Below are 10,855 nucleotides of genomic sequence, written 5' to 3' on the forward strand. Positions count from 1 at the left end.
ATTCTTGGTTATGTGAGAATTTCTTCTATAATGCAATTTTGGATTGACTGTGAAAACATTTTCATATCGTTACCTAAAACTCCTAAAACTTCATTTTAATCTCAGAATTTCTGAATAGTAAATAAACCGGTTTTGGTTTCATGGATTCATGGAAAAGTTTTAAAATCTTAATTAAGTGATTTAGCTTAAGAAAGTAGTGATAGTATAGTTGGTATAGTATAGTATAGTATAGTATAGTTTTTCTTTACTGTTAAGATGAATAGTATATAAAAAAACACCTTCACAGAAATCATATAAAAAAGTAAAAAAATAAAAAAACCTTTTTTTTGGACTTGCTGTATAAATAGCAAGTGTATTATGAAGACAAATTCAAATTGATTTAATTGGGGAAAGTTTTCGTTAAATAAAGCTGAAACACAGAGAAATTTGACTGATTTAATTTGTAGATTTTTTTTTATTTATTTAAATAAATAAAAAGAATGATAATAATAATACATTTTGTGGCCCGATATCTGAGGTTTGTAGTTAGTGCTTAGAAAAAAATTAAAACAAGAAAAAATAAACATAATTAAAAAAAAAAAGTGCAGAGAAGTTTTTTACTTTTTATATAAAAGCCTGAGAGACTTTATTAGGTCTGAAAATCTCTACATTCGCATCTGTTGGATGAATTTAGCAGGTTTTCCTGAACATATCCGAGCTGTGAATTGGGACAGAAACGAACCGCTGAGTGCTGCTGTTGTGAATGTGTTGATTGTGATGTTTTAAGTGCTGTTGGTTTTTAAATAGAATTTTTTTTATATTAAAAAAAAAAAACAGAATAAATGCATGCATCCTCTGTAAAAAGGGGAAAGAGGCCTTCAGGCTCCGCCCACTTATTTGCATACAACATTCAGAGACTTTATATTTCTACACATTTACAATAAGAACTCTGTAAAAGAGTGCTGTCTAGCTTTTATAGAACTGCTGTATCTTAAGTGCTGAAGCAAGACAATAAAAAACATGAAATTCTTTTTTTTTTTTCATTTACCACTAAATAGTTTATAGCAATAACAGTGCATTAAAAGACAAATATCATACAGTTATGTTCCGATGAAGAATTCTTATGTACAGTTAAAATTCACACAAAACAGGACATTGTTTAAAAATAAAATGAAATAATAATAATAGTAATAATAATAATAATAAAAATAAAAAAAGATGTTAATGTTAGCAGGACTTCATTGTGAATCTCCCAGAATTCCACACAGTGAGAGTTTTACGAGACGCTTCCTGCGCCGGAGTTTATTCAATGCAGAATAAACCAAAAAAATTATATGAAGAAAAAAGCCGATATAAAAAATCTCTGAAAAGGCAAAAAGTTCCAGTATTGTTTTTAAACACCACTGTGTCCACTTCCTCCCTGTCCATACAAAGAGGTTAGGTCAAATTAATAACGTTCAAGTTTCAAGCTGGACAAAAGAAAGTCAATAAAAGCGACGGATTAGTCTTAGTTGCGTGACAATTTCGGGCTGAATTGATTCTTTAATGTGATAGAAAAATTGCTCAGTTGTATAAAATGAGACAAGATGGAAGTCGATGTATATAAGAGGGGCGTCGGCCAAATGCCGTAAAACGTAAAATTGTAAATATATATACGTATGTGATATGTAAAAATGCACATTTCCAACCTAGAATTTGTCAAAAGCGTCAGAAACAAATTTTCATATCAGCGTTTCTGATTTGTAAATAAAATTTTACCATTTTGGTTTCAAGGATTAAAAAATTACAGTTTGGATGTTAAAATACTTATTAAATAATATAAAAGTAGCAACGTGAGTTTTTTCTTGACAAAGCTAAAAATTAAAAAAAATATAAATTAAAAAAAAGGGTCCTACAAAATTTCCTGTGCAAAAAAGAAATTGTACTTTAATAAAAGTTAAAACTTTGAAACCACTGAATCAAACAATTTCAGCCAATAAAAACATGCACAATTTTCCTTGAACATTTTCTTAACTGCTTAATTGCCTTTTTTATAGGTTTAACACTATTTATTGTAATGATGACATTAAATAATAATTTCCTCACATAAATCGACACATTCGAAGATATTTGAGAACGAGGCCGTGTTAAAAACAATACTGGAACGTATTTTGAATGTTTAAAAAAAAAAGGCACTGTCAATATGGTGAAATGTTTAAGCTGAAAGAAATAATCGCAAACTTATTAGTGAACACTTTTAAGCTTGACAGGCACAGAGTCCCTTTAAAACTACAAACCCCACGCAGCTCCTTCAACTTCGTAAAAACCCCGACGCTACGAGGACTGGTGCCTTCTGCGAAATGAGGAGAGTTCAGTGCATAAATAATCACCAAGCCTACTATAGTCAGTGCCTATGTACAATTCCGTAATATATAAAGGCTTATGGCGAGCGGAAATATACCTTCAAACTACATCAGAGAAGGAAAATAAAGACCTGTACAAAGGACCTGAAAAGGTTGATCTGGTCTAGTAAAGCAGACTCATCTGTCCTCAGCTTCAGGCCTGAGACGTATCTAAACATTGATATATTTTATATAGAATATATGTATACGTATGTACACGTGTAACGATAATAAATAGGCTTGTGTAGAATTAATACACATGCCATTTTTTTTTTTTTTACAATCGATCTTAATAGGTTATAACAATACAGCATACAGTTTAAAAAAAAACCTCAATGACTTCATGTCAGAATTTTCAGGTATAAACAAATCCCGTTTAGTTTAAGAAAAAAAAAAGGTTTGATAGTAAGAAATACGGTGATGTTGGCTGCTGTGGTATGAATTTGAGGCTCCGGCACAAGCGGAAGCTTTTCAGGTAGGGTTTATTTGTATTTGTTTCGTTTGCGTTTCGTTTGCATAGGAAAAGCGTAAAAGTTTAGTGTCCCACAAGGAGAAAAGATGGCGACAGGACGACACTACGACACTACACTGATCACCTCGCTTTAATTTTACAGAAGGAGACGCTAAACTGACGATCTACTCGTGACGGGACCGTAGAGCGTCTCAGGAGGAAGAGAAGAAACCATGCGCTGTAGAGAAGAAAGTCGGGGGTTGGGCTGGACTGGTCAACTTTTAGAGAAAAGAAATGCGGAAGCCACCTCAAGCATCTAGGATGTGATATTTGAAGTTATTTTCCTGTCAAAAGTAATCCTATGCCATAAATAATCATCGCATTACATTTTATAATCAGATTCAGATACAGCTTTTTTTTTTTTTTTTTAACGGTAAATTGTTTGTGTTGTGCTAAAGCTATAAAACACGAAACTCTGTCACTCTCCAGAGAGTTGAGGGGGCGGGGCCAAAACAAGTTCTGAGAGTTGGTTGAACGTCCGATGTCTAGATTTTACGCGAAGTTACTCAGCACTGGGTTGTTATGTGCTTAACATAATTGCTTTTGACAGGAAAGTAACATTACAGCCATTCTGGAGCTAGTTCAGTGTTAAGGAAATGTTTCACTCAAAATATGCTAACACGTAATAGTCAAACTGTCTTTGTGTGTCACATGAAAAATAAATATTAACCAAGGTAGTTTGGGTTCTCGTGTTGTAGTGTGAGCGAGTTTCCGCACAGAACTCGCTGACACACCTGCTTGTCTCTGATTGGTCCAGATCATTCATTCGATGATATCATGATGCCTGTTCTACACACTGTTCTTTCATCTCAAACAATTTAGAGATCTTTAGCACGTTTTTCTGTTGGAACAACAAAGGTTCTACAAAGAACATTAGAAGACAGTGTTCTGATCAGCAATGGAAACTGATCCCTTTTAGACAGCGAATAAGACTTAACAGAAGACCACCTGAGGAACCTTTTTTTTTTCTAAGAGGCTTCTTTTGGGAACCATTAAATATGAATCCAAAAGATCCAATTAGAACCTGTTTTTCTAAGCTTGTTCTATTGCCCCTTTTCCATCGAGGCAGTTTGAGTGCTGGTTCGGAGCCTAATTTAGAGCCAGTTCTTTCTTTTTCGACAGCCAAAGCATCGGCTCTGAACCAGGAAAAGTGACCGCTTGTGTTGGGGCTGTGGGCGGGGCTACTATTAGCGCCTTTGATAATGTACCTTAAGTACAGTATACTAATGTTTAATACACATTTACTTTACTGCAATATGATCAATTATCAGCACACATGATAGTAGGTAGCTACATGCTAAGGCTAACTTTTTTCTGTGTTAATGATAAAATAACACTATGTACTTTCTCGATAACAACCTCCGTTTATACAGAATACATGGAGCTGCATGTACACGTTGGATTCGCCGAGTTTGGGTGTTAATGTAGGTTCACAAAGCCATGAGCATTAACATTAACACTAAAGCAACATCCGCCATTGTTGATGTTGTGTTTGTGTTTGTCGCTGCTGCGCTAACGTTGCTGTGTAACGTTTCACGTATACAGTGACGTCAGAAGGTTCTCCAGTGGAACCAACTTTGAACCAGCACCTGGTTCTTTAAGGTGGAAAAGGGGTATTAGAGGTTTTTTGACCCTCATGGGTTCTTCAGTTGTCCCACTGTCGGAACCCACAACGAAACAGAAAGGGTTCCAATGTATTTTATACAACCACTGAAGAACCTTTTTTTTTATCTAAAGCTGTGTTTATGGGTGGTTCAATATTTTAAACATATAAAGGTTAGAATTTTTTTCTTTTTTTGGGCTTTAAGTGCTTTAAGCTAGCATTGTTAGCATATTTGGGTGAAGTTCTCTTTTAAATATCAAGGCTGTAAACTAATGTTAGGTGAAATGAGCATGTCCTCTCAGGTCAGTACATCCTGATAAGAGATCAGTGCCTTTTGCTCATCAAATGCTTATTGTTCAGTCTTTAGCAGGTCTCAGGTCAGCTACATGGACCAGAGCCTACTTCACAGCTGTCCCTGATGTCCATTAGTACAGAGTGCAGAAGTGCCACAGCGTTGACAGCTCTGGAGAACCATGCAGTTCTCTCAAGTCCCAGTAGATGTCAGTGTTTCCAACATTTTCAGTGCACTTATCAGGTTTGGCCTGTTACTTCTCGACTCGAGACCATGCTTAGTCTTACCCTAGCTGAGGTCAGGATTTGGCGGACTGAGGAAAGAGAGCCTAGAATAGCATTAAAGGGAAAAAATTAGCTCCCGTTTCCTCCAGCGTGAAGGACCTGGAGAGTTTTTTTTTGTTTGGGTTTTTTTGTTTTGTATTTACAGCGCTGCCTCAAATGCGTGTCTACAACCAAAGTGTTGAGGAACAAACAAATCCAAGCAAACTTCAAAACCAATGATAAAAACAATAAAAAGTCAAAATTATAAAATATCAAACAGGAGGTAACAGTCACTGGAGCTGCCTCAGACATTGTAACAAAAAACATAAACATTCGTACGTACGCACAGTTTCTCTTACACGCAGGGTTGATACACTTGATTATATATCATGGCCAAAAAAGACTCTAATGTATTCGTCGAAAAATAAAAAGAAATTTTATCCTTTCGTTTTGCTTCAGTTTCCGGAAAAACCAAGCCGTCGTTGAAATTTGTCGTTCGTCCTCGTGAATGAAATCGGTATCAACAAAGGACTCGTAAAAGTAAAGGGTTTCCTCTGCGGTGTTCAGATATCACAAATCAATATTTACAAAAGGACAAAAACAAGAAGGTCAAAGCCTTCAGGTCTGTAGTTGAAAAGTCATAAAGGCGCTCTGCACATGCATGAAGACGAATCATGGCTCCGATAAGGACCAGTCGCCAGTCTTCTATCTGCAAAGTTCTTTGTTCATCGGTGTCTTATGTGCATGTGGTGTTATATATGCACAGGGTGGACAGGAAAGAAACAATACCTAGGAAGTGTTGCAAAATGACAGATAGACAGACAGATAAGAGTAAGGAAAGGATATTTGGTTTATATTAGTCTCCATATTGCAGTTGTGTAACTGGGCATGGGACCAGAGCAGAATGAGACTACTTTTGAGTCTAGATTCTGGAGGATTCTGTATGGAAACTTTTTAGGCCTTCACACTGTCCCAGAGGGCTGGTTACAGGCAGACAACTAAAGGTTAAGGATTGGAACCGAGGCAGGATTTGTAGGTCGGTGGATTGGAAACTGCAGGTTCAGTTGACTTATTCTCTACTATGAAGGTTTTGCAGAATACCTAGATATGGATACAGAAGGTTCTGAGAATCAGAAACAGTAACAGTTCTTAGGACTGGTACAGTAGAGATACTGAAGGGCTTGAGGACTGCTGGTAGACTGAAACTAAAGGTTCTAAATAAAAAAATAAAGGTTAAAAAATTCCAAATTCGACCGTGGGGTTTCGAATTGGTGTTTAGTGAATACTGCAGGCGCTTGGACATTCGGCAACACTGGATCCAAGTATTTTGAGAGTTTCCAATGATATTTTAAGGACACTGAAGGTTTTGTTGACGGGTTCTTGAAGAAAACTAAGGGATCTGGGACTGGATCTGGATGGAAGCCAGGGGTAGACTCATATGGCATTAAGGATTCTGAAGACTGGAAGAGGGTTGGGCACTGATTCATGATCAAAACCCAAAGACCCCAAAGAGCTTGGGGACTGATACTTGGTAGAACCCCAGGGGCTTGGGGACTGATTCCTGATAGAACCCCACGGGCTTGGGGACTTGATGAAAATTTCCTTGATGGAAGAATTCTGAGGATTGGTTATGGATGGATAGAGAGGCCTGGGAGCTTAAACCAGGGTGGGGACCAAAGAGACTTGAAGGTTTCTAAAGGAATTATCATGGTTCAGATGACTGGCGCTAAATGGACACAGTAAGGTTTAATGGATTTTAGGGACTTGATTTGCATAAAAACTTCATTGATTGACAGTTGGGTCCATATGGATTCACAACACTGGACCCATAACAACACTATGGGTTTTGTTAGGACTGGTAGATATAAATAACTTTTCAGCATGGACACTAAAATTTTGTATAAACTCTGAGATATGGATCTGGGTCCCCGACATTGTAGGGTTTATTGAACTGGTATTGTGGCTGTTCCGAAGTAACATTCATGCGATTGTCAGTGTAGATCCCAGGACTGCCAGAGTGCCACAGTCAGGCCCTTGAGAAAGGTCCTTCACCCTCACCTACTCAGCTAAATGCTTGGATTGCATCCTGCGTCAGTGGTAAATCGCTTTGGATAAAGGCCAGATAAATGAACGTAAATATGTGAACTACATTTTGGAGTACTGGTTTTAACCAAGGGTTAGGACGCTGGTGTTGTTTCTCATCACAGGGTTCATCTTAGCTCCAAGGCTCCTGGGATGTGTAGTTGAGAATTGAAGGTGCTGCTCCAGAAATGACATCTTATCTGCTGGTACTGGCAACAATAGTAAGAATAGCATACAAATCTCAATCTAAAAGCGCAGAACTGTAAAGAAGGTGAGGATTAGAACAAGTTAATAAGGAATGGCGATGGGACCTGCGTTTGCGGTTACGTGTTAGCGTGTTGAGCCGACAAAGGTTTCCGCACCTCAGTAGCGGTGAGACTGGTGAGAGTACTGAGAGCTTTGCTGAGACGTGGATGAATATCCCATAGTGCTTTGAGACTGGGTGGTGCCTTGGACGTTGCTTTGGTAACCAAGGCGCGAGCTGGAGTGCTGAAACAAAGAGAGAATGAAAGGGTTAACAATCATCGAGGGGTAAGAAGGATAAAAAGTATTTAGCTATTGGAATGTCATTCAGCTTGCAAAAGGCTATTATAAAAACTAAAACTAGTCTCTCTCTCTCTCTCCCTCTCTCTCTCTCTTTCTCTCTAATGCAGTATTTAGATGTGTAGATTGGGCCAAGTTGTAGTAGATCACATGGCTATGCTTATCAGTTAAATTCAAAACACACAAACTCAGGGCAAAGTCCATGGCGTAACACCTCAGAGTCAGTCCAGTACTGAGCTGTTGGGGACACGTGCAACTGGCAGATCATTTACTAATCTGTTTACTACAGAAAAAAGGGTTTTGTAAAATTATGTAAAATCATTATGCGATTAGCCAAAGAGAATAAAATTCTCTCACTTGGGTACGCTTTCTAATTACGCATGTGATCGTGATCGGTCGTTTGTGTCCAGAAATGTGTGGCCAGACACAAGCTGGCTAATATTTTCTAGATCTTCAAGCTGTAGGAATGTGCTCCTGTTCATCACGAGGTTGTATTTAGTTCTATTCACAAGCTAAAGTTTCGGCGAGCTAGCTAACGTTCAGAAACGCGACCTTCTACCGACAGACTTCTCAGTACGATTTGTTTAAACAGTTTTAATATTTCTTTTTTGGCTTTCTGTTCCTTTTTACGCATTATACAGGTACTGTTGGTGATTTTGCTAGAAGTTACACAGTGTTTAAGCAAATGATTTCTAGTCTAAACTCAGCTTTCTGAATTGACTGTAAAAGAGCAGGGACACCTCCAGGTCCTGGAAGGTTGGATGTCAATAATCCATGTTGATTTTCTTAGCAAGGAAAACCAGAGTTTCGCTTCCTGGTACAATTTTGCTATTTGTGTGGTGCATTTCTGAGGGTAGGACCACAACATTATTGGGTGTGAAACTGTGTGTGTGTGTGTGTGTGCGTGTGAGAATCACACGCACCTGGTAGTCAGTCTGGAGCACGTTGGCCCCAGTAGTGCGGCTCTTCTTGTTAGGGGGCCCCTGCTCCTGTCCTGTGTGCTGCATGGAAGGCCCCGTGGCCCCCCCAGACGTACCGTTGGTCTGAGCCGAGCTCTGCTGAGACGGAGCCTGCTGCGCCTGTGTTTGTGTCTGCGCCTGTGTCTGCTGGTGCTGTTGTGTCTGGTTCTACATAAATAAACACAAACCGAAAACCAAAGATCTTTCCCAGATCAGATAATTGCAATCACACAGACAGGCAATTAATGTGGATCTATTAATGTGGATTAATATTGATATGGGTCAGAGGGCAGTGTGTTGATGTTAGCCGACTGAAATGACTTTTTTTGAGTGAATCCCTACATAGTTAGTTAGCTCTCTGACGGACAAGATCTTAGATTTAGAGGTGCGCATCCAGACACTAGAGAGGATTAGTGATAGCGATAGTAGTGTAGTTTCTCTAGGGGCAAATCTGGATGCCTTAGTCAGAGTTAGTAACCCTCCAACTCCGGCATTAGAGCTCTCACAGCGGGGCAAATGGGTGACGACTCTGTGTCAAAGACGCAAAGCCAAAGCTAACGCTAAGACATGCCCACGGGAGCACCACTCATCTCTGCTTCACATGTCTAACAGGTTTGCTCTCCTCAGTGAAGGACCCACTGAGAAACCTGAAAGAGCTCTGGTTATAGGAGACTCCATCTTAAGGCATGTGAAATTAGCTAGACCTTTAGGGGCTCCAGCAGTAGGTATAGTTCGGTGTATTCCGGGAGCCAGGGCACCAGACATAGCAGGTAATCTTAGGGTCTTAAGCAAGCATAGGTACTCGAAGGTAGTTTTCCACGTAGAAGCTAACGATATACGTCTTCGTCAGTCAGAGGTTACTAAGAGTAATATTGTAGAGGTGTGTAAATTAGCGAAGGAGATGTCCGATGCTGTAGTATGCTCTGGCCCCATTCCAATGCGGCGTGGCGATGTAGCTTACAGCGGGTTATGGTCGCTAAACTGCTGGGTGTCCAAGTGGTGCTCAGAAAACAATGTGGGCTTCATATGTAATTGGAGCAATTTTGAGAACAAGGCTAGCCTGTTAGGACAGAACAGTGTCCATCCCACTCGGGAAGGTTCAAGTTTAAGAACAGGCCTAGTTAATCGGTCAAAATCCGGAGCCAAGGCCAGGGAGCAGACGAGCAGGCTAATCAGTCCATCTGCTATCTGCATTGAGTCGTCACCCAGGGTTCACAATATAAAGACTGTGTCTGTTTCCCGAGCTGAACAAAAAACTATAAACACTCAGAAAATTTGTTTTAGTAAACTTATTAGCGTAAAAGTAGATCATAGTGTGAATGCACATCCAGCACCTTTAAGCTAGGATTGTTAAACATAAGATCTCATGCATCTAAAGCTCTTATTGTTAATGAAATGATTACTGATAAGAAGTTTGTTGTATTGAACGAAGCTTGTCCACCCGGTTATAGTTAAATACTTCAGCCACACCTAACAGGCAGGAGGGGAAAAAAAAAACAGCGAACAATGTTTTAGACTCATGGTATCTTAAGTCTGTAACCAAGTGAGCCAGAGTTAATGCATCCAATGATAATCACTTTTGTATGTTGCTCTGGATAAGAGAGTCTGTCAAATGCTGTAAATGTAAATTAGTGTTGGGTTTGTGGTGAACTCAGTCTTAACGATGACCCATTAGTTCCTCAGGAGCTCTCGGCTGCAGTGTTATAAACTGTTGTAGAAAGGACATTATTTACATTTACAATATTTTCTGTCCAGCGTCACCCAAATGAGGAAGAGGTTCACTTCTGTGTCTGGTTCCTCTCAAGGTTTCTTCCTCAGATCATCTCAGGGAGATTTTCCTTGCTTTAATATTAACTTTAAATGTATGCATTCATTCATTTATTTATTTCTTCTTATTATTATTATATTTCGTCGCTGTCGGGCGGAAACCTCGTATGTCCAAATTTGGTCAATTTCATATTTTTTCACATATCAATGCTATTGGTCAGTCCCCACGTGGGTCTGTTATTTTTACAAGTTATTAACCAATCTAAAGTCTTGAAAATAGCTTGAGCGCAAATCTCATAACTCCATTGGACACTTCAACTGTCCACCTCTTCCTCACTCCGTGGGAGAGCTTCACGGCATATTTCTCCTCAAGAAGAGTCGCAACGAATCAACACGTCTTCTGAGGTAAATGTCTTCAAAACACTGGGCTCAAAGAAAAAAAAATCTTGACCCCCGCTAGTTCTGGTACGGCGTT

The 10,855-nt window shown here is 39.1% G+C and overlaps 1 protein-coding gene across 2 annotated transcripts in view; it reads right to left on the reverse strand.

The window, feature by feature from the left end:
* Positions 1 to 2,136: 2,136 nt before the first annotated feature.
* The window catches only part of cdk19 (cyclin dependent kinase 19), a 36,086-nt gene continuing 27,367 nt past the window's right edge, over positions 2,137 to 10,855 (reverse strand). The window contains exons 12-13 of one of the 2 annotated variants that reach the window (XM_060882732.1): positions 8,578 to 8,781; positions 2,137 to 7,600 (exon numbers count right to left, since the gene is read on the reverse strand). In XM_060882732.1, the coding sequence (XP_060738715.1) occupies positions 7,475 to 7,600; positions 8,578 to 8,781 (330 nt within the window). In that variant the 3' untranslated portion in view covers positions 2,137 to 7,474. The remainder of the gene's footprint in view (positions 7,601 to 8,577; positions 8,782 to 10,855) is intronic. The other variant, XM_060882733.1, reaches the window with a different exon arrangement.

This window comes from Tachysurus vachellii, chromosome 12, assembly GCF_030014155.1.
Source record: "Tachysurus vachellii isolate PV-2020 chromosome 12, HZAU_Pvac_v1, whole genome shotgun sequence".
NCBI lineage: Eukaryota > Metazoa > Chordata > Actinopteri > Siluriformes > Bagridae > Tachysurus > Tachysurus vachellii.